We start from the raw sequence: 27,381 nt of genomic DNA, 5'->3' as shown, positions 1-27,381 counted from the left end.
AGTATTCATCTGTATATATCCATTATGTATATTGTTATTGTCAATAAATAGATTTAAACTTTTCATAATCGAAATTCAGTCGATTCTATTAGCTTTATAATCGAAATAATCGAGCTAAAACACTGTATGCCAAAGCAATAACGAAACGCAATTGGTTATTGACATTTTGGCGTGTAGCGAAGCTTTCGGCGATGAATGTAGCGTTTTTATCACATAAAATGTATTTATTATAGTTTTTAAGCGAATTTAATTAAACAGTATGTATGATTATTATATTAGTGACCACTATATACGTCCCTAAATAGTTTTAAACTGAGAATAAGGCGGTGAACACTTAAAAATGAGTGTCCAAAAGAATAACGGGCCCATCATAGACCCTGCGTTATGCAGATGCTGCCGAGCAATAAAGAAATGTAGGGTTCTAACAGCCGAATATAACTGGATGGGTAAAAAGGAAGTCTACGCCGACATGGTCATGGATTGCTATGGTATATTGGTGAGTAGTTTTGTGGCTCAATTATTAATATAAATAAATGGTCATGCTAGAACTTCTCGTTGAACAACATTTAAATAATCCGTAATTAGATTAATCTTTAAAAGTAAATGATATTGCCATAATCACTTGCCACTTGTGGAGTGTTTTACCTTATTGTATTTTTTTTTATTTGACGAAGTGCTGGTTGCCTAGTGGTAAGAGCGTGCGACTTGCAATCCATAGGTCGTGGGTTCAAACCCCGGTTCATACCAATGAGTTTTTCTGAACTTATGTACGAAATATCATTTGATATTTACCAGTCACTTTTTGGTGAATGAAAACATTGTGAGGAAACCGGACTATTCCCTTGCCGCCTCGGCCGAGGCACGTCTACAGTGGCCGTTTTGTGCTTGAGGAAATGACTTCGTGCGTATGCTCGCTCTGTGTGGACGCGGAGTAAAGTCTTTTCTAATGCAAAAAAACAAGGTATAGCTTATCATGTTTCCAGCTATCCCATGTGGATGACAACGAGAAGGACTCAGGGGTGTGCGCAACCTGCGTGGTGCGCCTGCGCGAGGCCATTGCGTTCCGGCACCAGGTGCTGCAGTGTGAGGAGCTGTTCCTGCAGGCGAAGCTGGCTCCGCCCGAGGAGGACACTAATAACATTAACTATGGTGAGAGCATCATGTTGACATACACTCCGGCATATGCCACATGCGTGCTGCCATAGCGAGCCGGCATCAGGTGCTGCAGTGCGAGGAGCTGTGCCTGCAGCTGTCTTGCATCTAAAGACCACGTTTGCAAAACACTTACCCCCCCTCGTTACTTTTCAATCATGGATTATACAATTTTCCCAATAGCTCGGGTAAGGTGACAGATTTCATCTCATTACAATTTTGCATGATTTTGCGTTTAAGGGATGTATGGAGATGCCATCTGTCATTGTACGAAAGCCGTTTAACAAATACTATGGTGTATCTTTGACTCTTTGTATGTGTGTTAATAAACACATTTCATTTCATTCATTTCAATTCATTACGTGGTTGGTAGAAGCCATCGGATGGGTTAGTTTGCTGGACGATATCGGCCTGTCAGTTATTCGCAAAAGCTGACAATCGCGAATAACTGAGAGGCCGATATTGTCCGGTGAACTGGTAATCAGTGGGCTCCTTTAGAACGTTTTCACTTTGTACGATCCGATATCGGATGTAGGATGCCACATCAGCACAGTCAGGCCGCGGACGCGCAGTGTAGTCATTTATTTAATATTGCATTGTCATGTACATAATAAGGTGTTATATTTCATATAGCCAGTTCATGACACACAATAGTACATCTATTAACGCTAGTCTACATATTATAATTAAGGTAACATAACATTAATCATAAATCATAAAAATCTTTATTTGCAAGAACACGGTTTAAAGGGCTTAAAAATAAACAAAAGTTTCACGTGCTCAACCTGCATGCAGTTGTGCAAATTTTAGGTACATGCAACGTGCTGCTACACTTCGTTACTTAAAAGCTAGTATTATATATTTACAATCATATTATTATACCTAATTACATTATGTTAAATATTCCTTAATGCTGTAAAAACATTTTTCTTGAAGCCATTTTGTCAACTTAATCTTAAATGAATTGTTAGCTTCCAATTTAATTTCGTCAGGTAATTTATTATAAATGGTTATACACATATTAAAACAGTTATTTTTATAAATATAAGAGCGGCAAGGAGGCTGGTGCAGCAAAATTAACATATTAACGTATCAGTAGTTTAGTAACCTAAAATAATTTAGCCTCATAACTCTCATAAGTGTTTAGCGGTCACGCACACTACAACAAAGATTATGCCTACACATACGCACACAAACAAATATTATCGGTCAGCTGAAATTATCGGAAGTGCCGCACCGATATCCGGATGTTGGAAGGCGCCTATGAGAAAAACAGCTGCAGGAGATTGTCATATGGCATCAAACATCAAACCCGCCTTTTTAGGGTTCCGTACCCAAAGGGTAAAACGGGACCCTATTAATAAGACTCCGCTGTCCGTTCGTCTGTCTATCTCTCTGTCTGTCTGTCTCCAGGCTGTGTGTGTGTGACAGCTGAAACTTTCACAGATGATGTATTTCTGTTGCCGCTATATCAACAAATACTAAAAAGTAGGGAACCCTCAGTGGGCGAGTCCGACTCGCACTTGTCCGTTTTTTTGCGTTGTCTATCGGTTTTTACTTAAATAAATACTGAAATACACATTTGTCGTACGTTTCACTTCCATCCGACAATCGATATCGGATCGGGCAATGTGATAACGCTCTTAGGCTACATTTCTAACCTTGAAAGTCGGGGTTTTTTAAAGAATTAACATACTTTGAAAGAGTAGGAATTTTCCAGAAGATTTTAAATTTTTCCCTTCATTATCTGTAATATTTATTTATTTTCTTATTTTTCTAGAAAACAAACTAAAAAAGCTGGAGCTAGAGAACATAGAACTGAAGACTGAGCCCAAGGACTACAACAGCGACCACAACTCCGTCGGGGACGACCGCCACGACGCACTACCTACTTATAGTGATGATGAAGGTATAAACTTCTGTTATATCTACACCGTGTTTTTATTGAATTGCGTTAACTCCGGGGTTTCGGTAAGTACGTTTAAGGAAACTAAATGGCATAGTTAGTTTTCAAAAAAAATAATTTTTTTTTGTTTTTTTTTTACTATTTTTATTTTTATAAAAGTAACTAAATGTTGCATATAGCGTTGTTGTAACACGGGCATTACATTTAACTCAACCAAACAATTGAAAACTGTGACATATCAATGTCATTTCGAACGTCGATCGTCCGAGATAGTACTTACGTTTAGTAGCAAATGTATGAACTCGCACTAAACACTAATCAATAAGTAAACAGGCCCTAAGGCAAGTGTACACGCTCGTATGGGTCTTATAAGATAAAAATTAATGATTGATTATCTCCGAAAGGGAGTTAGTTAGAATATCGGTATCTTTGAGAAAGTTACTTTATTTAAGCTCAGGAATGCACCCTCGAAATTAACGCAAATCAAAAAAAACACGGTGTATACCTGGAGTTTCCTATCACGAACGTCATGTTGTTACCGCTTGACAAAACATCGATTAGTCCGGTTTCCTCACGATGTTTTCCTTCACCGAAAAGCTACTGGTCAATATCGAATGATATTTCGTACATAAGTTCCTAAAGAGTCATTGGCACGAACGGGGGTTTGTATTTTTGAACCCGCGACCTCCGGATTGCAAGTCGCAATCTCTCTCACTCTTATCGCTAGGCCAGCGTTTCAAAAACTTTGTATTTTACCTACAAGGCTTTATTTATGGCAATGTATGTATGTTTGGGTCTAATTTTTCAAGCTAACTAAATGAGGGCTGAAGTGTTTTAGCTTAAGAAAATTAATAAAATCTGGAGAAATAATTCGTGTAGTTTTGAAAATTGTATAGTTGTACTCATCGAGGGGGGTGGGGGTTTAGGGTCGGCAAGGCGCATGTAACTCCTCTAGAGTTGCAGGCGTACATAGGCTACGGAGACTGCTTACCATCAGGCGGGCCGTATGCTTGTTTGCCACCGACGTAGTATAAAAATAAAAAAGTTATACCTTGTGGTCTCCAGATAAACTTACTAAAAGTCAACTCCAGAGGTGTTACATGCGCGTTGCCGACCCTTTAAAAACACACTCCTTTTTAGAAGAACCCCATACTGTAGTCCCTCGGGGAAACCTCGGCAGGCAGCTCATTTCACAGCGGAGCGTCCGCGGGAGGAAATTTCTCATAAAACTGCACAGTGCGCGACCATTTAGTTTCTAGGAATCTACGGTGTAAATTACTATAATAATACAAGAACACAGAAGGCAACTTTATTATTATTTATTTATTTAGTCGTATGGCATATTTCAATTCTTGGTCGCTTTACAAATTTACAAATTAATATCTAAGGTCTTCACCCAATGGGCTGCGTTTTCGCTTAGCTTAAGTAACTCCAGAGGATCTCCCTTGTACTTTCTTTTTGGACACTTTATTATCAGTCTAGTTGTTTAATAATAGTACATACAAGTGCGCAAAATAGGAAATTCGAAACGAGTGGCGATAAATTAAAACACAACCGAAGGGAGTGTTTTAAATCGACACGAGTTGCGAATTACCTATTCGCACATGTATCGTACAACGTTTTACAGTACATATGGCCCTTTAAATGTTGGACACAGTAACGTAATATGCTAATCTTCGCACTAGTGCGGTAAAGTAGCACCATATGTACTGTAAAAATATTAATGTAATCGTATAACTCAAAACTCATGAACAGACGATATATCAGATATGAAATTTTTGTCATAAAACTTTCATTTCAGATAACAAACCCCTAAAACCCGAGTCGAAGCCCGACGAGCTGCCCCTCAAGGACGAGGAAATGAAGAGCGAAGACTCGGAGGAGTACAACGGGAGCTCCAGCGACTCCGACGAGCCCATCAAGAAGAAGGTCAAGAGAAAAAAGAAGACGAACGGGAAGGAAAAGAAGAAGACGGCTAAGAAGCAGAAAGCAGGTAAATCTTGAAAATGTGTTTTTCCGAGCTTCTTGCCGGTGCCATATTGGGATATGAGCTGCGTTTCCACCACAGATGGAAGGCGCCCAGATATGTATATTAATAAATCATTCATTCAATTTTACCTAATGATTAAATTTGTGTTTTTTCTAACTTCACCATATTGCTGTAATCTGTTGTAATTTTAACAACATTTTGGATTAGGTTTTTAATTCTTTTTTTGCTCTGTCAGTTGTGTTATTGTTATGTGTACATTACTTTTTTTATATTATAGGACATTATTACACAAATTGACTAAGTCCCACAGTAAGCTCAATAAGGCTTGTGTTGAGGGTACTTAGACAAAGATATATATAATATATAAATACTTAAATACATAGAAAACACCCGTGACTCAGGAACAAATATCCATGCTCATCACACGAAATAAATGCCCTTATCAGGATTCGAACCCAGGACCATCGGCTTCATAGGCAGGGTCACTACCCACTAGGCCAGACCGTTCGTCAAAATTTCGTGTCTACATATGGATTTGCAGCAATTTTGCCCAAAAACCAGCCTCTCTGCTGAACAGAACTAGGGACAGCCCAAACAGCATCCCAAAGATGATTGCTGATCATATGTGTTGTCCTCTAATTCATGAAATAATTTTAAATGTAAAATTGAATTTAGCTTTTAAGTACTAACATTATTTTTCTCTTCGTCGACTGTAATGGTTGAATTAAGATCTCGTATACCAAACTGTAATTGGGTACTTTTCATGCATGGGCTCGCAACTCAACTATAAGATCCATTTCGATACGCTGTAGTCAACTATAAAAAAATGTATTATGTACTACATTTTTTTCTACTGAGATAATTACCAATTTTCATTAATTATTTACCCCCTTATTCATAAACGTGTGCTAAAGTTGACAAGCCGGTAACAATCGTTTGTCCCTTTCCATCATACTAATACGTCGGAAAGGGACAAACGATTGTTAGCGGCTTGTCAACTTTAGCACACGTTTATGAATAAGGGTGTTAGGTTTTATAGTAAAAAAGTATTATTTTACATGACTCGTAAAAAAAGTATTGTATACAATAGTGATATAATCAACCTTTTAAAACTAGTACCTTACTTAGGCAACTCAGCAAGCTTCGTTGCCTAAACACTCAACTGAAAAGCTCTCTATTATATCACGATTTACTATTTTAAAAATGTATTAACAATAATAAATAATATGAGCTCATCGAGGGGGGGCGGGTTTAGGGTCGGCAACGCGCATGCAACTCCTCTGGAGTTGCAGGCGTACATAGGCTACGGAGACTGCTTACCATCAGGCGGGCCGTATGCTTGTTTGCCACCGACGTAGTATAAAAAAAAAATATAATGTTATCTTCATTAAATAAATCTGTAACTGTTAGAGTACTTGCTAACTCTAACATTTACTTGATAGATATCTTGATAGTAATGTGAAACACGAAAGACGAATTCTTGAGATAAACTTGCTTTATTATAACTTGATAGGTGTGCACACTTATATAATAGCGAACGTGATTATTTAGTGAATGAATAGGGTACTTATTGACTACTTACAACACTTTTATATAAACTAAATGCTGATGGGGCAAATGATGAATACGATGCATGTGCAATTTACTTGTACAGTAACTAAAAACAAATATATTTACAACTAACCCATAGCGCTTCTTGTAGTGAGAGAACAAGAATTACTTTTATTTTGCACAGACACAGACCAGCTTTCCGAAGCCACTGAACCTGGAGAACTTGAACCCGCACTACTCACCGAAGAAATCCACATCAAAGACGAAATCCAAATAGAATTCTCCGAAGAGTCAAGCGATGAATACTCAGAAGTTCCCATTGACAATGTGTCCGGACACCCGGAGAGGAAAAAGAGGAAATGGGTCCGAGACAGAAGCGAAGGTGAAACGGAGTATGAACAGTTATGCAAAGAGAGCGATGAGGTGTTTTATGAACATATGAACATGTCGAAGGCTTCTTTTGAAGAGTTACATAGTATGGTGGAACTGTTGATTGAGAAGACTGATACGAACTTTAGGAAATCCATATCGACGAGGGAGAGATTGGCGATTTGTTTAAGGTATGTACAGTTAATTTATTATTATACACTAACAGATATTAGTTATTTACAGTATATATGGTGCTACTTTCCCGCACGCGTGCGGAAATGAGCACTTTCTGTGCATTTTAATAGTTGCTCAAAAAGTGCTACGTTACGTAGCTGTATTATATTACGAGGACATGGAGCTGATCTGATGATGGAGATAGGAGGTGGCCATAGGAACTCTTTAAACAAACAACGCAAACTAATTGTGTTTGGGATTGTTAGAATTGTCTCGAGGAGTATTATGAAAGCTTGTACCAAAAATTAAAATTTTGCCATAAACTTATTTTATTGTTTAATACTCTACTGCTCTTGAGGTGAATATTAATGCTCTTGAGATGAATATTAATGCTCTTGAGGTGAAACTTAATGGTCTTGAGGTGAATATTAATGCTCTTGAGGTGAATATTAATGCTCTTGAGGTGAATATTAATGCTCTTGAGGTGAATATTAATGCTCTTGAGGTAGATATTAATACTCTTGAGGTGAAAATTAATGCTCTTGAGCTGAATATTAATGTTCATGAGGTGGATATGAATACTCTTGAGGTGAATATTTAGATCTATTCGTTTGAAATATTAGTCGGTTTCGTCAGGTGACAAGCAAAACTCACTAATTACCACCACATGTTCATAGCCATAATGAACCATATTACTACTAAAATAAGGTTGATTTTTTTGTTTAATAATTTTTATTGTAATTTCTGGTTTAATTAACGTTTAATAACGGTTTATTCTGGGCCATTAGTTGTTGACGTTAGCCAGTTTATTCTTTGATATGTCAAACTATACAGTGTTCTGGCGCTTGTTGATATACAGTCACGTCTGAAAATATCGATACGGACAAATTGGCAAAAATATGTATACACTAACTTAATACTCTTCAGGTCAGCATTATGCTGAGGCGAGCCCGTTTCGTGGTAAACAATTTCAATATGTATTAGTCTTTTTTTTTTAATAACACGTGCCCCGTCTGGGCTATGGAATCGCTGCCAACATGGTCTGGCCCTACATGACTCGGAAGTTTCTTAAGCGCAGAGTCACTAAAAAACGACTGGAGTTCTTCAAATCAAAGAGAATTTGGAATAGAGGTGGATTGTCAAAGAAAACTTTGTAGCCACAGTGAATTTACTGCCATCTTTCGACACATGATAGATCAAAGGCCAAAGGTACGGCAGTATCGATTCGAGCGATGGCGCCACAACCTTTTGGTTATGCTCGGTAAGATGGCGCCACTTTTTGTTATTTGACAAATTTAACACATATAAGTGAAAAAATAAGGATGTAAGTCAAATGGCGTTCTAAAAGTTTTAATCATGTGTTTAAAAATGGCAGTAAATTTACTGTGGCTACAAAATTTTCTTTGACAATCCACCTCTGTTTGAAATTATCTTTGTTCTGATTTAAATTTTAAATTGGGACCGTGCGAAGTGCATGGTGGGGGTAAGTAAAGCGATCCCAGCGCATAAGGTGGTAAAAATTAGAACTAACTGCGGATAGCGTTTAACATTTCGAAAAAGTTATATGGCTCGAAGTGAAACTTTAATTTACGTTTACTCCTGAAATATTCATTTAAATTGTATGGTGTAAGGGACTATTGTAATCTGTATGAAATACTTAATACAAGTAACGTATTTAATTTGATAATTGTTAATAATGTAGCTTTGCAAATGCCACATATTACGTGATCTTTTTCTAGAAGTTAAGGGTGGGTGTAGTAAGTTATCCTTAAAAGATAGACATTTAACATCGCGGACTTTTTTGTAGACCTATAAATGAGAAACAACCCCACCATACATTGTGTTGTTATAGCTCAAACGGATTAGGCAGCGCTTTCGATTAAAGCTCCTAGCCAGCGTGATTTTTTCCGACAACATCGTTATATTTCAACCAATTTACACAAAACCTTAACAAGTTATATACCTAAGACTTCCTCAAGAATCACTCTATTGATAGATGAAAGTCGTATGAAAATCCGTTGAGTAGTTTTTAGTTTTGGATTAGTTTCATAAGACGTAGTGAATCGACGTTTTCCCCTAGACTTGCGGACGCTAGGTTGCGTGACAGTCATGCACATAGCGAATAGGTAGGTATACTACAATTACTCTTATTTCATTTTTCAGACACCTCCGCGCCGGGCTGTCTTACAAAGAACTGTCGACGAAATACAGGGTGGGGCGCACCACGGTGTCCGCCATCGTGAAGGACGTGTCGCGCGCGCTGTGGGGCACGCTGCAGCCCGCCCACATGCCCGCGCCCAGGGAACGCACGTGGAGGCGGGCCGAGGCTGACTTCAAACTAATCTGCCAATTCCCTAACTGCGTAGGCAGCGTAGGAGGAAGACATATCATCGCGAAGCAGTTATCAGAAGACAAAAGATACAAAACGACACCGCAGACAGAAGAATACCCTAGAGTCTCCGACAAAAATTGTCATAGAAGATTTGTGACCATAGCCCTTTTAGCTGTCACCGATCCGTATAACAAAATCCTCGCTTTAGACATAGGAAACTATGCGAAAGATGGCCACGTTAATATATTAGAAAACTCCAGATTCTTTGGAAAGTATATGGATAAGAAAGACTTTTTACCGTGGACCCCGCTTCCTGGGGAAACCGAACCGTGCCCGTATGTCCTTATCAGCGATGGAGCGTTCACTATTCGACATAATTTGTTAAGGGTCTTCCCCAAAACTCAAGGCTTCACTCCGCAGAGAAAATTATTCAACCAGTATCTTGAAAAAGCTTGTACTGTGGATAAAACATTTGAAATGCTCATGAAATCCTGGACAATTCTGCTCAGTCCTATGGAGACTCAGATAGACACAGCGGTCGCTATGCTTAAAGCGATATGCTGCTTACATAACTATGTTTTAGCGAAGCATGGTAAAACATTACCTTATGAAACACAGAAGAAGATTGTTAAAGGTGGAGCGAAGAAGCTTAATGCTTTGAAACTATTCAAGCCGACAAATCATAGGGCTTCTAATGTAGCTGTGGCTGTTCGAGACAGATTTTTGGCTTATTTCCGCCGTTTGGAACCAATTGATCTTACAGATGATCCAATCGAAGAGGATCCAATTGAATTGACGGAAGTCACATTCAATGATCCTGATGAATCAATAACAGAAATAACAAGTGTTGTTAATACAGATAAAATAGCAGAATTAGATCCAAGTGAGTCGACAGAGGCAGTCGCATCATTTAATGATCCAAATGAATCAATAAAAGATCATTTCAAGGGTCAAATGATTTCAGATAAAAATGATGAAAATAATGATAATACAGATAGGGCTGAATCTATTGAAATGTCTGATATCTCTTTGGATATTAAAATAGAACTAGAATCAGTGAATGAGCCAAATAATTATTCAGCTACAGTGAAATCATTAAATGAACCAAATAATGATTCAGCTACAGTAAAATCATTAAATGAACCAAATAATGATTCAGCTACAGTGAAATCATTAAATGAACCAAATGATTCAGCTACAGTGGAATCATTAAATGAACCAAATGAATCAGCTACAGTGGAATCATTAAATGAACCAAATGAATCAACTACAGTGAAATCATTAAATGAACCAAATGATTCAGCTACAGTGGAATCATTAAATGAACCAAATGATTCAGCTACAGTGAAATCATTAAATGAACCAAATGATAATGAGAAGGACTCATCACATGCGAGAAAGCATAATGATGTTGAAAATGATGATTTTGAGTCTATAAATGTTCTTATACATTCGGATGGTGCTAATAAATCATTTGATGATGCATTATAATTATTGTTATTAATCGGTTAGTTTCAAAAACATTATTTAAAAGAAAGTGTAATTCTGATTAAATAATTGTTTATAAGAAATTATATTGTGTGTTCCACACCAAACTCTAATTTGGCAGTGAGAAGGCTTTCTAATTTTGTTATTTAAGCACATCTTACATGATCTTAAATAATGAATATGAATCTATGGTTACCATAGAGAAATAAGTAAGCTTACCAAAACGCTTATTATTTTCGTAGTGGACATCTAGCGTCAAGTAGCGAATTTATCAGTACCGCTACTTGGCAATAGATGTCATGAGTGTCGCGACTGACGAAAAGTGTCCTGCTCAACGATTTACAACTAATATTATAAGCAGAAGAAGTTGGAAATAGAGTTCCGGTTAATCCGGTTATGATATTAGCTGAAAATTCTTGAGCATTAGAGTTTTCGTTCGTCGCGACATCTGTTGTCAAGTAGCGGTACTGATAAATATGCTACTTGACGCTAGATGTCGACTACGAAAATAATAAGTGTTTTCGTAAGAAAACAGATGTATTACTCATTTGTCTATCATGGTTACTGAATAAATTCAGAATGTTATTTTATGACTAGGGAGCGTGCATGAACTGTAGGAGGCAGCACAGGAGCCGTCAGATTTTTGGCGCGAGGCGTAAATGTGATGTTTATTGTTCCGATGTAGCCCACAAGATGGCAGAACCTACTATGCACAAGAAAACACGTGACGTGTACATGTGCATGTTTATGGTTCCGATTCAGGCCACAAGATGGCAGACCCTCCAACGTGCACGGTCCCTATTTAAATATAATTTTATTCAGGCATTTAAAGCTCATAGATACATATCTAACAGACTAACAAACATACAATGTTATATTCACTAGTGCCTCTCTCAGCCTCGCTAACTCCTATGGATCCGAAATTTTGAAAAGTTAAAAACGCTACTTTTTGATATTTAATAATTTTAACACATATCGGTGAAAGAATAAGGAACAAAGTCAAATGGCATTCTAAAAGTTTTAATCATGTTTAATTTATTGTGGCTGCAAAATTTTCTTTGACAATCCACCTCTATTTCAAATTCTCTTTGCTACAAGTAACTAGAGATTCAGATTCTTAACTTAAGATTTGTTATAATAGGTTTTTTTATTGGATTAATGTTAAGTACGTTTAATTATATTTATTGTAATCGAAACAGGTTTGTTATTCTGGATAAAATCTAAAGTTGTTTCATTGAGGTTGAGTAAGGCTCGAGAACTCAGTTCAGTCATAGGGAAATATAAGTAAAAAAAGTGGCTGTGACATAATCGGACAGACAGACGGACATGACGAATCTATAAGGGTTCCGTTTTTTGCCATTTGGCTACGGAACCCTAAAAAGAGTGCTCACTCCCTCAGTTATCGAACCAAAACGCAAGTTATTTCCTAGTCGACATCTAGCGTCAAGTATCGGAATTTATCTGTACTGCTAGTTGACAATAGATGTCGCGACGAACGAAAACTAATGCTCAACAATTTTCAGTTAATATTATAACCGGATTCACCGGAACTCTATTTTCAACTCCTTCTGCCTGTAATAATATAATATAATAAGAATTCAGCCTTTATACGTCCCACTGCTGTGCACAGGCCTCCTCTCATGTGCGAGAGGGCTCGGGATATAGTCCCCACGCTAGCCCAATGCGGATTCGGGACTTTACATACACCTTTGAATTTCTTCGCAGATGTATGCAGGTTTCCTCACGATGTTTCCCTTCACCGAAAAGCTAGTGGTAAATATCAAATGATATTTCATACATAAGTTCTGAAAAACTTATTGGTACGAGCCAGGATTTGAACCCGCGACCTCCGGATTGAAAGTCGGACGTCATATCCACTCGGCCACCACCGCCTATGGACGACCACGCCACCGACGAACGAAAAGTCTAATGCTCAATAATTTTCAGTTAATATTATAACCGGATTCACCGAAACTCTATTTTCAACTCCTTCTGCTTGTAATATTAGTTGTAAATTATTTTAGCATTATTTTCGTCAGTCGACACTAGTGACATCTAGTGTCAAGTAGCGGTACTGATAAATTCCACTACTTGACGCTAGATGTCGACTACGAAATAACTTGCGTTTTGGTGAGAAAACTGATGTATGGAGTTATCACTCTTTCTTTACTTATATTTCTGACCGGTCTGGCCTAGTGGGTAGTGACCCTGCCTACGAAGCCGGTCCCGGGTTCAAATCCTGGTAAGGGCATTTATTCGTGTGATGAGCATGGATATTTGTTCCTGAGTCATGAGTGTTTCTATGTATTTAAGTATTTCTAAATATTTATATATTATATATTGCGTGCCTAAGTACCCTCAACACAAGCTTTATTGAGCTTACTGTGGGACTTAGTCAATTTGTGTAATAATTTCCTATTATATTTATTTATTTCTTTATTGTTAGAGCGACTGGGTCTTAGAAGGTCGCGGGTTTGCTTTGTCACTTGAGGTGAATTTTTCCTTCTAAGGAAAAATCGGATGAATATATCTTTAAGGAAATTCTAAGTGTCCTTATAATATTATTTTGTTTACTTTTTTTTGACTCTTAGAGACTAGTAAGTAATACAGACTATCAACCACCATACAAAGTCGTGTGTTTAACTTAACACTGAAACATCTCACTAGATGGCGTTGCATGTCTATACGTATAAGTGGCGCCATCTACATAATTCTCAAAGGTACACGATTTTTTATGGAAATATCAGTTTTTTTTGTTGTACATATGTATAGTATTGATGTCGGTAGGAGAGTTGAGGTGAACTGGGAAATAAAAATATAGTTTAGTGATAAGATCTGTTACTAATAAAATAAGGACGATAATCACGAAGAATTTCGTATATTGACACACCATTTCCCATCTCTTTCGCACGCGCATAGTTATATGTGGCTTTCTATCACAGATGGATTCTTATGCTTCAAGTTCAATAAGGACGTTTCCATCTGAAATTCCAACAGAAATTCTGATGGCAAGCCACATATTGCTTTCCCGCTCGCACAGTGGCATCAACCGCTGGCATCATGATCGCGTGCGAAAGAGATAGGAAATGGCGAGTCAATGTACGATATTCTTCGTGTATAGCTATCTTACTTTAGAGTCTGTCTGCCTTAGGAAATTCTACACAAACTTCAGCAAAGTGTGGAAATTTTGTAAGGGTTTGGTGACACTTCCACACTTTGGCGCTTGCTAAGTAAGTCTGTGGAGAATTAACTTTCTCTGACTCTAGTCTGTTTCGTTATCATGTTGTTTATAGATCGTTCTTTTTAGCATTAGAAAAACGGTAAATGGCCTTGACGTGTCTTTTTATTAAAAATTATTGAAAATCACTTTAAAAAATATAGTTTGTAAAGCAAAAATATGTAAGAGGTAGTATATGATTTATAATTGTTACATATTTACTTCGACTTAAATAGTTTTGTGTTCCTGCTGATGAGTAAGGTTGCCAGATCTCAGTGAGGGGAGCGAGGGTTGTTAGGGTCGGCAACGCGCATGTAACTCATCTTGAGTTGCAGGCGTACATAGGCTACGGAGACTGCTTATCATCAGGCGGGTCGTATGCTTATTTACCACCGACGTAGTATTAAAAAAAAAAAGAAAAAATATAGAAACCTTTGTACACAAATTGACTAAGTCCCACAGTAAGCTCAAGAAGGCTTGTGTTGAGGGTGCCTAGACAACGATAAATATATATTATACAAACGCTTAAATACATAGAAAACACCCATGAGCCTGGAACATATATCTGTGACATCACACAAATAAATGCCCTTACCGGGATTCGAACCCAAGACCATCGGCTCCATAGGAATGATTTTTAATAAAAATAGAAAAAAAAGCGGCCAAGTGCGAGTCGGACTCGCCCATGAAGGGTTCCGTACCATTTATGACGTATTAAAAAAAAACTACTTACTAGATCTGGTTCAAACCAATTTTCGGTGGAAGTTTACATGGTAATGTATATCATATATTTTTTTTAGATTTTTCATTCTGTTATTTTAGAAGTTACAGGGGGGGGGGACACACATTTTTTCACTTTGGAAGTGTCTCTCGCGCAAACTATTCAGTTTAGAAAAAAATGATATTTGAAACCTAAATATCATTTTTGAAGACCTATCCCTAGATACCCCACACGTATGGGTTTGATGATTTTTTTTTTTTTAATTTTAAGACGTATTAAAAAAAAACTACTTACTAGATCTCGTTCGAACCAATTTTCGGTGGAAGTTTGCATGGCAATGTATATCATATATTTTTATTTTATTTTTCATTCTGTTAATTTAGAAGTTACGGGGGGGGGGGGGGACACTTTTTACCACTTTGGAAGTGTCTCTCGCGCAAACTATTCAGTTTAGAAAAAAATGATATTAGAAAACCTCAATATCATTTTTAAAGACCTATCCATAGATACCCCACACGTATGGGATTGATGAAAAAAGATTTTTTGAGTTTCAGTTCTAAGTATGGGGAACCCCCAAAATTTATTGTTTTTTTTCTATTTTTGTGTAAACATCATAATGCGGTTCATAGAATACATCTACTTACCAAGTTTGAACAGTATAGCTTTTATAGTTTCGGAAAAAAGTGGCTGTGACAGAATCGGACAGACAGACGGACATGACGAATCTATAAGGGTTCCGTTTTTTACCATTTGGCTACGGAACCCTAAAAACACATCAAGATATTTAGTCACCTGCAATAACTTACGGGGTGAATATATAGGTCATACTGAGTAACTTTTACTACGGGACCAACCCCGAAATTGCGAATAAAAAATTGGCTGCATACATTTTGTCTGTCTGACCTTGACATTGTCTATGGGAGAGTAAATTTTTTTTCGCGATTTCGGGGTTGGTCCCATAATAAAAGTTGCTATGACCTACGAGGGTGTATTGAAAAATTCGCGGCCTGAATATTAAAAACAAAACAGAGGTTTTTTAATTAATTTTTATTTTTCGACATAGTCCCCGTCGAGTTGAATGCACTTGTTCCATCTGGATTCCAGAGCCATTACACCACTTTTGAAGAAGCTTTCCTCGAGACCTTCAAAATAGGCATCCACCTTAGCTTGGACCTCGGCGTTGCTTGAAAATTTCATACCACCCATATGTTTTTTTTTAATTGGGGAACAGATGAAAGTCCGATGGTCCTAAATCGGGTGAATAGGGTGGGTGGGTCAATCATTCAAACCCACATTTGGCAATCTCCGCCATAGATTTTAGTGACGTGTGAACACGTGCATTGTCCTGGTACCGACCCGTAACTTTAAATATGCCGTAAAATTGCTTTTAAATATAGACCCCAATTGAAATTTCGTGGGAAGACAGTTGAATAATGACAGTTCAAAATGGCGGCAGAAAAAAGAAAAAAGTTTTTTTTTTTAATTGGCCAGGCCGCGAATTTTTCAATCAACCCTCGTATATATGCTGTTCATTATTGCAGGTGATTAAATAATCACTGTATATGCTGGAAAAGTGCAGTGAGTTCAGGCAGCGGTGGTTTTGAAAAATCGAAGCGCTTTTTTAGATCGCAATACGTAGGTCACAGGATAAGTTTTGCAGTAGACAAATATAAACTATTTTCTTTTTAAATCTACTTCTGAAATAAGTTTTTGGCAAAAATTTAATTTTTGGTACAAGTTTTTATCGCTGACTGTACTTTTCATTCCACAGTCAACTAATTCTCATCGAGACATTTCTAAAAACCCCAAACACAATTAGGTTGCCTTGTTTTATCACAGAGTTCCTATGGCTACCTCCTGTCTCCATCATCAGATCAGCTCTATGTGATAATAATATTACATGGTCATCCGATTTATACATGCATGCAAAATTTCAGCTCAATCGGAAACCGGGAAGTGGATCAAATCTAACTTGCAAGATTTGATTACAGACCGACAGACAACGGGACTAGTGAAACTAAATAAAAGCTTATAATAATAATTTTTAAGAAAAAAAAACGACTTTTATGAGGGACACCGGTGAAAGAAAGATTATTGTTGATTTTGGATTTCATACAATGAAATTAAAAAAACTGGTAAAATATTCGACTATATGTAAAATAAATTATTTCACACAATGCATGAAATAAAAATAAAAATGGCTATAAGTTTGCTTAAAAGAGTTGAGAAGTAGGTATCCTCATGGAATCCATCATCAAAACTCAAGCTAGACAAAAATGTACCTTGAAAACCTAACTGCTTCATAAACATGCGAAGAGAACAAATTGCCAAACATAAACTATGAGGCGTTGAAGAGTTCCATTCTGTTCATCATCAGCAGTTCCACTTCATCAAATGTCACTTCTACAAATGTAAATGCTTGATTTGATGATGAAAGTACTAAAATCACTATATGTATGCCTTTAACATTTGAGGAGTTTCCTCGATTCCTCATGGACCCCATCGTCAGAACTAGAACTTGACAAAAAATTGTCTTAAAAATCTAATTTGCTTCACAAAGACAGCGAAGAGGACAAATCGCCAAACGTGAACTATGCGTCGTCGTCATTCTGATGAATGGAATTCTCATCAGCAGTTCCACTTCATCAAATGTCACTTTTTAAATGTAAATGCTTGATTTGTTGATGAAAATACAAAAATCAGTATATGTATGCTCTTCACATTTGAAGAATTCCCTCGATTCCTCATGGATCCCATCATCAGAACTGAGTTTTGACAAAAACGGGACTAATCTTTATATATATAGATTCAAGAAAAAAAAAATTCAAAATCGGTTGAGAAATGACGGAGTTATGAAGTAACAAACATTTTAAAAAAATACACACCGAATTGATAACTCCTCCTTTTTAAATCTTGAAGTCGGTTAAAAATAGATTTTAACTTTGTATAAAATATTCGTAAGTCGTACCGACATTTTAAAAGTTTAAATCTTTTTAGGGTTCCGTAGCCAAATGGCAAAAAACGGAACCCTTATAGATTCGTCATGTCCGTCTGTCTGTCCGATTCTGTCACAGCCACTTTTTTCCGAAACTATAAGAGCTGTACTGTTCAAACTTAGTAAGTGGATGTATTCTATGAACCGCATTAAGATTTTCACACAAAAATAAAAAAATAACAATAAATTTTGGGGGTTCCCCATACTTAGAACTGAAACTCAAAAAATCTTTTTTCATCAAACCCATACGTGTGGGGTATCTATGGATAGGTCTTCAAAAATGATATTGAGGTTTCTAATATCATTTTTTTCTAAAATGAATAGTTTGCGCGTGAGACACTTCCAAAGTGGTAAAATGTGTCCCCCCCCCCCCCCCCCGTAACTTCTAAAATAACAGAATGAAAAATCTAAAAAAAATATATGATATACATTGCCATGTAAACTTCCACCGAAAATTGGTTTGAACGAGATCTAGTAAGTAGTTTTTTTTTAATACGTCATGAAATTAAAAAAAAAAATTTTTTTTCAACATACCCATACATGTGGGGTATCTATGGATAGGTCTTCAAAAATGATATTAAGGTTTCTAATATCATTTTTTTCTAAACTGAATAGTTTGCGCGAGAGAACCTCCCAAAGTAAAAAAAAGTGTCCCCCCCCCCCCCTGTAACTTCTAAAATAACAGAATGAAAAATCTAAAAAAAATATATGATATACATTACGATGCAAACTTCTAACGAAAATTGGTTTGAACGAGATCTAGTGAGTAGTTTTTTTTAATACGTCATAAAATTAAAAAAAAATTTTTTTTTCAACATACCCATACATGTGGGGTATCTATGGATAGGTCTTCAAAAATGATATTTAGGTTCCTAATATAATTTTTTTCTAAAGTGAATAGTTTGCGCGAGAGACACTACCAAAGTGGTAAAATGTGTGTCCAAAGTGGTAAAATGTTGAACGAGATCTAGTAGTTTAAGTAGTTTTTTTTTAATACGTCATAAAGGAACCCTTCATGGGCGAGTCCGACTCGCACTTGGCCGCTTTTTTTTCAGTAAATTTAAAAAGTAAGTAAATGGTTTCCAGCCAAATATTGTCTATGGAAATATAGTTTTAAAAAGTATATGCGATAAGCCACCTCTTTGTTTCATATTTGTCTATTGCAAAACTTATCTAGGCTATGTACAGTCAGCGTCAAATACTTCGTAGCAGTCAAAGTAGCCAAATAGTTCGGTACACCATATATTTAGTATGGTGTGCCGAACTATTTGGCCACTTTGACTGCTACGAAGTATTTGACGCTGACTGTACGGTTCTCTCGATAGAAAGAAATCACAAACAGGTTTAAAACGCAAAATTACAAATTTGTAGCCATTTTTGCACAAAAGCTACCGACATGAACATTGCTTCTGAAAACTAGTTGTTTTTGTGAAAAACAACAATTCAAAAACAATGATGTCCGTGATCCCGGCACGCACGGCCGTCCGCTCAGTGCTCAGCGTGCTACGTTCGGAGAAGGACCCGAACTCTGCACCTTTAGTTATATACCTATTGTATATTCGTTTATGTACGCAATAGTAAATTTTATTACAATGTACGAAGGTTCATCTTAAACTGTACCTTTGTCGGTTATGACCGACCGTGGCGGGGGCTAGGAGTTACAGGACCCACTATTGTACGCATGACAATTGACATAATTAATTTACCTAATTATTGCACTTACAATAAAAACCAAATACTGTCTAACAAGTTTATTTATTTATCTCTCGACTGTCATATTCATTTGTAAAATAATATTGGTGTTGAATATTTTTCTTGCAAAGCATAAGATGTAGTAGTTAAAATTTTTGTACGTTTAGATACATGATATGACGGCCAAGGTGTTCGTAAACATCTGAACGCCTCTATTGTTAAGGCGTGCATGTTCAGATATTTTTAAACGCCGTTGCTCCGATCTGATGGAGACTGTATAGGACATGTGATTATTTGTATTAAACCGTTCTCTGGGATATTCTACTTTTTCGTGGCCATTTATATATTGCCAGAAAAAAGTTTGATAGACTTTTAATTCTTGTATATAAATTGTATTCCCAAATTGCATCTGAACCAAATAATAGGAATTTGTTGACCAAATTTCATATATTAATATGGGAACGCAGCGGTAAATGCCTTGTTTTCATACAAATCGGAAGGACAATCAAGGACCACTGAGTTGTTGTGATTAAGAATATTTACAGTTGTAATTTATTGAACAAAGCCATCGGGATTGATAGCCTAATCAAGCCTCTTACTCCATCGCAAAACAGAAAATGAAAGTAATAATATGCATTTTACGAAAAAATGACAAAAACGTACACCACAAAGTAGAAAGGCCGCTCTAACAATCACGCATTGGTCTAAACACTCTTAACAGAGTTTATAATGGTAGGTATTTTTTGTTTAATGATGTTCTGAAGTTTTGAATTTACACTTAGAAATTTACTAGCCAATAACGGCCACTTTAGCCTGCGAAGCTCTAGGTCCAGGGTTCGAATCCCCGTAAGGACATTCACTTGTTTGATAAGCATGGAGAACTCTTCCTCAATTAGGGTTATTTTCTATGTGTTTAATTATTTTTAATTACAGGGTGTATTGTAGGTTGTTTAATATCTAACAGTCATTTGGGTACTATCAACATATAGCTATCTAATTTTGGGCATTTTTATACAAAGTTTTTAATTAATTAAAAAAATTACTTACGCCGAAGATAAATATGTCACATAGCTTCACACCTAGCTACAATACACCCTGTATATAGCGTCACCTAGCACCCATAATGTAAGCAATTTTTTTTAAATATATTTCAGGTACCTCAGCAAAGAAAACACCTAAAGTGATAAAGAAACCACCGGTAGAAAAGAAAAACACCTACGACAGGGACCTAGATTGTATGTCAGAAGAAAATTTACTCACCATCATTGAGTACTCATACGTCTGTCCGTTCAAGAATAGAAGGAATAACTACTATTGCTTCTACTGTAAGGTATGTATTACACATATGATAGTAGATTGTTTGTAATGAAAAAATCTACTCATCATCTTAGAGTATTACGTCTGTCCGTTCAAGAATAGAAGGAATAACTACTACTGCTTCTACTGTAAGGTATGTAACACACATATGACAGTAGATTGTTTGTAATGAGAAAATCTACTCACCATCTTAGAGTATTAGTCTGTCCGTTCAAGAATAGAAGAAATAACTACTACTGATTCTACTGTATGGTATGTACTACATATATGACAGTTGATTGTTTGTAATGATAAAATCTACTGACCATCTTAGAGTATTACGTCTGTCCGTTCAAGAATAGAAGAAATAACTACTACTGCTTCTATTGTATGGTATGTACTACATATATGACAGTTGATTGTTTGTAATGAGAAAATCTACTGACCATCTTAGAGTGTTATGTGTGTCAGTGCAAGAATAGAAGGAATAACTACTACTGCTTCTACTATACGGTATGTATTACACATATGACAGTAGATTGTTTGTAATGAGAAAATCTACTGACCATCTAAGAGTGTTGTGTGTCCGTGCAAGAATAGGAAGGATTACTACTACTGCTTCTACTGTAAGGTATTTACTACACATATGACAGGTACATTGTATGTCAGTAGAAAATCTACTCATGATCATAGTGACTCGTAAGTGTGTCCGTTCAAGAATAGGAAGAATTACTACTACTGGTTCTACTATAAGACTATGTGTAAGGTATGTAGGACACCTGCGACAGACAGTAGATTGATTGTCAGAATAAAATCTACTCACCAGCATAGAGTACCTACGGGTCTATTGTTTGTGCTTGTGCACAAATCACGTGGGGTTTTTTTTTACCCCCCCCCCCCCCCCCCCCCCCCCCCCCCCTCCTCCTTGGTGATATTTGGTGAGGTTCTTGGCTAAACTCCCTATCGAATCTCGCGTGATTTGTGCACAAGCCCTTTTCCATAAAGTTTTAAGTCATATTTTGTTTGTCCGCATTTTCGTTAGTCATTATTTGGTTTTTCTCAGAAACGCGTAACGTTTCAGGATTGGCTTGAAACAAACTTAACCTAACCTATCTATAGGATAACCTTACGAAAATCCTGAATAGTTAAAGGTTTCAAAATTATGTCTAATGATAATCTGACTACCATTACATTATGACTTTCAATAGTTATGTCAAAGAAAGGGATTCGAGTAGTTACTTATACTCTACATATGCCTGCCCTTCGTATGAGTGTAAGTGTTTATAACACATTGTATTTAATTTCCAGGACTACTACGCCAAACCAGAGGACCTCCGAGCCCACACAGTATCCCACGACACGAAGCCGTTCCAGCTCCTCATGGGCTACAAAAAAATGCCCAAAATCGACATCACCCGCATCGACTGCCGCCTCTGCACCACCAAGATCGACGACCTAACCACATTCAAACAACATATAGACCAAATACACGGCAAAAAGATATACTTCGAGGCCCCAGACAAGATGCTACTCTACCGTTTAACGTGGAACGACCTAGTATGTGTTATGTGCAGTGATGTATTTGAAGATTTCAACGCTTTGAACACACATATGGTCGAACATTTCAGTAATTTCACCTGTGATATGTGTGGTATGTGTTTCTTAGAAAAGCCTAGGTTAGACGCCCATTTGAAACGACACAAGGATGACGAGAGACATACTTGTGAAGTTTGCGGTAAGGTATTTAAGAGTAATCATTATAAGGATATGCATGTCGATATTGTTCATAAGAAAAAGGCGATAATACGCTGTCCGCGTTGCGATGAATGCTTCATGTCTTACGCTTTAAAAAATAAACATTTAACTGAAGCGCACGGACAGAAACGCACTTATCCTTGCAATTTATGCGATAAAATTTATAACAGACAGAAAACTTTAACTGAGCACCAGCGTAGAAATCATCAGAAAGTATTAAAACATCAGTGTGAATATTGCGATCAAAGATTCTACTTACCATCCAGACTGAAAGAGCATATGGCAACACATACTGGGGAAAGAAATTTCCGTTGCGAGTACTGTGATAAGAGTTATCCCAGACTTAAATCTTTGCAGTATCATATACGGACGCATACGAACGACCGTCGGTACAGATGCCATATATGTGGGCAGGCCTTTATACAGAATGCGAGTTTGAAATCGCACATTAAGAGTCATCATCCGGAGTGCGATATTGAGCAATGTTATTTTTAAGGTGACGCTTAAAATGAAGTGCTTTAGTTGTCAACGCTTCGGTCAAACGTTTAATTCTTTAATATGTCTACGTTCTTTGTACCACGGCTTGCATGGGTCATATATATATAGTCCTCCACATCGATTTCGATGACGGCGACCTCAGCAATCAAGGGTTTTTCCTCTTATGAGCTCTTATGTGGCTGGCCAGGCCAAACTTGCTCTTAAACACCCTTTCACCTTCACAACAGTATAGTTAACCGGCCGCGTTGTATGTATACACGTAGGAGGGCTTAGGTCTATCCTTGCGTAGTTGGCGTTTTACATCTAATGTAGCGAGGCGGTTTTCCTCAAACGACTTGGTAGATTCGAAGATGGTCATGCACACGGTGGACAAAAAATATGTGCATTCCCGTTGCCGGGGAGGTTTTGGGATTATACTGTGCAACTTTTACTATGGGACCAACCCCGAAATTGCGAAAAAAAATTATGGCTGTTTCATACATTTCAGCTGGTCCATTTTCTATGGGATTGTAAAAAAAATTTTCGCGATTTCGGGATTGATAACATAGTAAAAGTTGTTCAGTATAAGCCCAAAACCTCCCTGGCAACGGGAATGCACATGTTTTTTGGCCACCGTGTAGAGGGTTTAGATTATCTCTCCTGTGGACATAGCTAAAATAAGGAGGTACATGTTACCTGTTAACCTGTGTAATAAAATCATTAGTTATACCCCTTTTTTAAGATTAAAATTTTTCTAACCTCAAAATTTTCTTCTGAAATGCTAGGGTTCCTACTATATCTAATTGTGCGGTACAATAATATGTAAACTACACTATAATTCAGTGCATAGTTACTCATATTTAATTTTGGAGAAAAAAGTTACCACGACTGAGGTTACAAAATTTCTAATCCGAAAAAAAACGAACGTACGGTCACCACTTGTTGATCCATTTAGGGTTCAAGTCAATTTGGTTGTAAAGTAAACCCTAAATGGCTCAGCCATTAAAGTCCGTAACTGTACATAAAAGGAGGACTCAAATTCACTCACTCAACTCAGAATACTATGTGAACCACAGGAGACCAGTTCTCACTAGACTTAAATCTACCGGGATATAAACCGTGATTACCTTTTATATTGTTTTTATTCAGCTCCCTTTATAACTGAGTGTAACTGCGTCGAAATATCGGGAGCTCAAAAAAAAAACAATCTTCTTTCTTCCTAGCGTTGTCCCGGCATATTGCCACGGCTCAAGGGAGCCTGGGGTCCGCTTTGACAACTAATCCCAAGATTTGGCGTAGGCACTAGTTTTTACGAAAGCGACTGCCATCTGACCTTCCAACCCAGAGGGTACTAGGCCTTGTTGGGATTAGTCAGGTTTCCTCACGATGTTTTCCTTCACCGAAAAGCGACTGGTAAATATCAAATAACATTTCGTACATAAGTTCCGAAAAACTCATTGGTACGAGCCGGGGTTTGAACCCGCGACCTCCGGATTGCAAGTCGCACGCTCTTACCGCTAGGCCACCAGCGCTTATACAAAAAAAAACAATATAAAAGGTAATGACGGTTTATATCCCGGTTGATTTAAGTCTAGTGAAACTAACCGTGAATCATTCAAAACTGAGACAACTTTTATTATGACTCCCATACATTGACTTATATATTACTTCGTAAAGACGGGCCTTACGGGCACTAAAGATGGTGCTGACACCGCTGTGCATGAATGCGAGCCAAGCGTGCAGTACGACGCAACTAGTTCCGACCGATCGCGCGCGTGATGCGAACCCATCAACCGCGTTGTAGCATTCCACCGAGGCACACCAAACGAGAATGTTCGGTCAGAATTATATGAAGGGCCTATATTTACTTTTGAAATCTTCGCTCACATATCAGATATTTTACAAGCCGTGCAAAGAGATATTTACTTTGAACAATAATTGTAATATAATAATTATGCATTTTTTATGATTAGTAAATTCGACTGTATTATTTTAATTATATTAATATTTATTTCTTAAATATTTTAAGTTATACATGATAGAAGCATAAACAAATGGTTACCTATTTTTGCTCTTCAAGACTGCTATATACATACATCACATAACTTATTTAAGTCGTAGACTAGGGGATATAAAGTCGCGGATACTATATTTTGCACGTCTTAGTATTTCTTTGTCTATGGTTTCGTTCGTAACAAAGACAATTTATAAAAAAAGACTGTAAATTTACATTGTCGCGTGCTGCATTGTTCTTAGAGTAAGACCACGCTAAGTTGACAGCGATTTTGATAGCCCAGCCTGTGCAAGTGTTAATTGGGTGAATCAACTTTTTTTGTTTTGTTATCCTGTCCCGTTGTCCAAGGGACAACAGTGGCACAGTTTGTTGGAAGAGACGTTGTATGCCGTTCTATTAACATGCTTAGTAGGGGGCCCATTATGGACATTGGTTATAACGACCACAAAAACGCAAGTTTGATACATATAAGTACCATAAAATTAGTATTTCAATGAACTTTTGTCCCCTGGACAACTAATCGTAACCATGGCAACGAGTGACGCTAAAAAGTTGATTCTCCCAATTAATCATCATAATTTAAAATAATACTTGTATTGTCTGGGCTGTTAAAATCGTTGTCAACTTATCTTGCGTTGACTCTCCTTCACTTAGAGGTTTCCGACGGGTCTCTATTGTTTCCGTAAAGTTTTAAGTCAATGTATTGTTTGTCCGCATTTTCGTTAGACATAATTTGGTTTTTCTCAGAAACGCGTATCTTTTCAGGATTGCCATAAAACAAACCTAACCTAACCTATCTATAGGATGACCTAAGGAAATTCCTGAAAAGTTAACGGTTTCAGAGTTATGACTATCATTACATTATGAGTTTCAATAATTATGCGAAAGAGAGGGATCCGGTTTTCGACGTATAAAAAACCGGCCAAGAGCATGTCGGACCACGCTCAGTGTCCGGTTCCGTAGTTAACTGTCTGTCACAATAGACCTTAACGGGTGCTATTTGTAAGTATCATATACATTACAAGCAAAAGCAAGTACCTTCACAGCGATTTGGACGTTTTTTAACTATGAAGGGAACATTTTTGCGATAACTCAAAAACGGCTTTACTAATCATGTCGGCTATCAATTTCATTCAATGTCTTTATCAAGCTTTAAATTTTGGTTAAAAAGCTAGAGGGGGGGGGGGGGAATATTTTTTTACCTTCAGCTAATATTATAACCGTATTAACCGGAACTCTATTCCCAACTTCTGCTTGTAATATTAGTTGTAAATTGAGAGTTGAATACAATTTTCGTCAGTCGCAACACTCGTGACATCTAGTGTCAAGTAGCGGTACTGATAAATCCGCTACTTGACGCTAGATGTCGACTGCGAAAATAATAAGCGTTTTGGTAAGAAAACTGATGTATGGGGTGAAAGCGCTTCGCTTACTTATTTCTCTATGGCGAGATGTAGAGATTACGACTTAGTAGATATTGACAGTCTTTATTATGTACTTGTCTTGAACCTTAGTGCTGCTACTTAATTTAAATTAAATAAATTTACATTACGTATTGGTTTTAAGTAGCCATTTATTTTTAGAGTAATTCGTTCATATTATGATAATTTGCAAATATTCCGCCTCATAGTTTACATGCGAATAATGTTTTTAAAAAAGTTATGGAGCCAGACCAAGATAAGTTGGCAGCGATTTTGATAGTCCAGACAGCGCAAGTGTTATTTTAAATTTCTGTAAAATTATGACGTTTACTTAACACTTTAAGAGAGACTTTACACTCACTTTTTTTTAAGACTGGTATGGGCATTGTGAATGTCATCTCGCTTTGTGTGGTAGGGCACAGCACAGCGGATGTCATTCCAGATCTAGAGCAGAGCCCAACTGGGGAAGTACCTCCACCTTACAGAAAACCGCAGCCAAATAACACTAGACCCTACTCATAGTGTTGTGTTCCTGCCGGTGAGTAAGGTTGCCAGAGCTCAACGAGGGGTGGGCGAGGGGTTTAGGGTCGGCAACGCGCATTTAACTCCCCTGGAGTTGCAGGCATACACAGGCTACGGAGATTGCTTACCATCAGGCGGGCCGTATGCTTGTTTGCCACCGTCGTAGTATTAAAAAAAAACTTGCACAGGCTGGGCTATTAGAATCGCTATCAACTAAGCTTGGTCTGACTCTATCTTCATTATATACATCTTACTGTATTTTACCATAAACAAAGAGTATATAATACGTAAATCAGTAAAATTAAACGT

General features: G+C 37.2%; 1 protein-coding gene across 2 annotated transcripts; it reads left to right on the top strand.

The window, feature by feature from the left end:
- Nucleotides 1-53: 53 nt before the first annotated feature.
- On the top strand, nucleotides 54-27,381 carry LOC133531666 (zinc finger protein 37 homolog). 2 transcript variants are annotated; one of them, XM_061870016.1, is made up of 6 exons: nucleotides 54-496; nucleotides 984-1,149; nucleotides 2,933-3,061; nucleotides 4,860-5,051; nucleotides 6,784-7,159; nucleotides 9,306-12,158. In XM_061870016.1, exons 1-6 carry the CDS (start codon nucleotides 341-343, stop codon nucleotides 10,963-10,965), a joined length of 2,679 nt encoding a protein of 892 aa, XP_061726000.1. In that variant the 5' UTR covers nucleotides 54-340; the 3' UTR covers nucleotides 10,966-12,158. The 2 variants fall into 2 exon arrangements, with proteins under 2 accessions (XP_061726000.1, XP_061726001.1); XM_061870017.1 differs by lacking the exons at nucleotides 6,784-7,159; nucleotides 9,306-12,158 and adding exons at nucleotides 20,742-20,917; nucleotides 22,192-27,381 and having other exon boundaries at nucleotides 62-496.

Source organism: Cydia pomonella, chromosome 25 (assembly GCF_033807575.1).
Source record: "Cydia pomonella isolate Wapato2018A chromosome 25, ilCydPomo1, whole genome shotgun sequence".
Lineage (NCBI taxonomy): Eukaryota > Metazoa > Arthropoda > Insecta > Lepidoptera > Tortricidae > Cydia > Cydia pomonella.
The sequence above is the reverse complement of the archived record's forward strand: the minus strand, read 5'-3'. Positions and strand labels throughout refer to the sequence as shown.

Excerpts from the sequence above, each read along its gene's own strand:
- LOC133531666 (XM_061870016.1), top strand. The coding sequence starts at position 341 with ATGAGTGTCCAAAAGAATAACGGGCCCATCATAGACCCTGCGTTATGC. Across the intron at positions 3,062-4,859 it reads TACTTATAGTGATGATGAAG|ATAACAAACCCCTAAAACCC; the intron begins GTATAAACTTCT and ends CTTTCATTTCAG. Across the intron at positions 5,052-6,783 it reads GGCTAAGAAGCAGAAAGCAG|ACACAGACCAGCTTTCCGAA; the intron begins GTAAATCTTGAA and ends TATTTTGCACAG.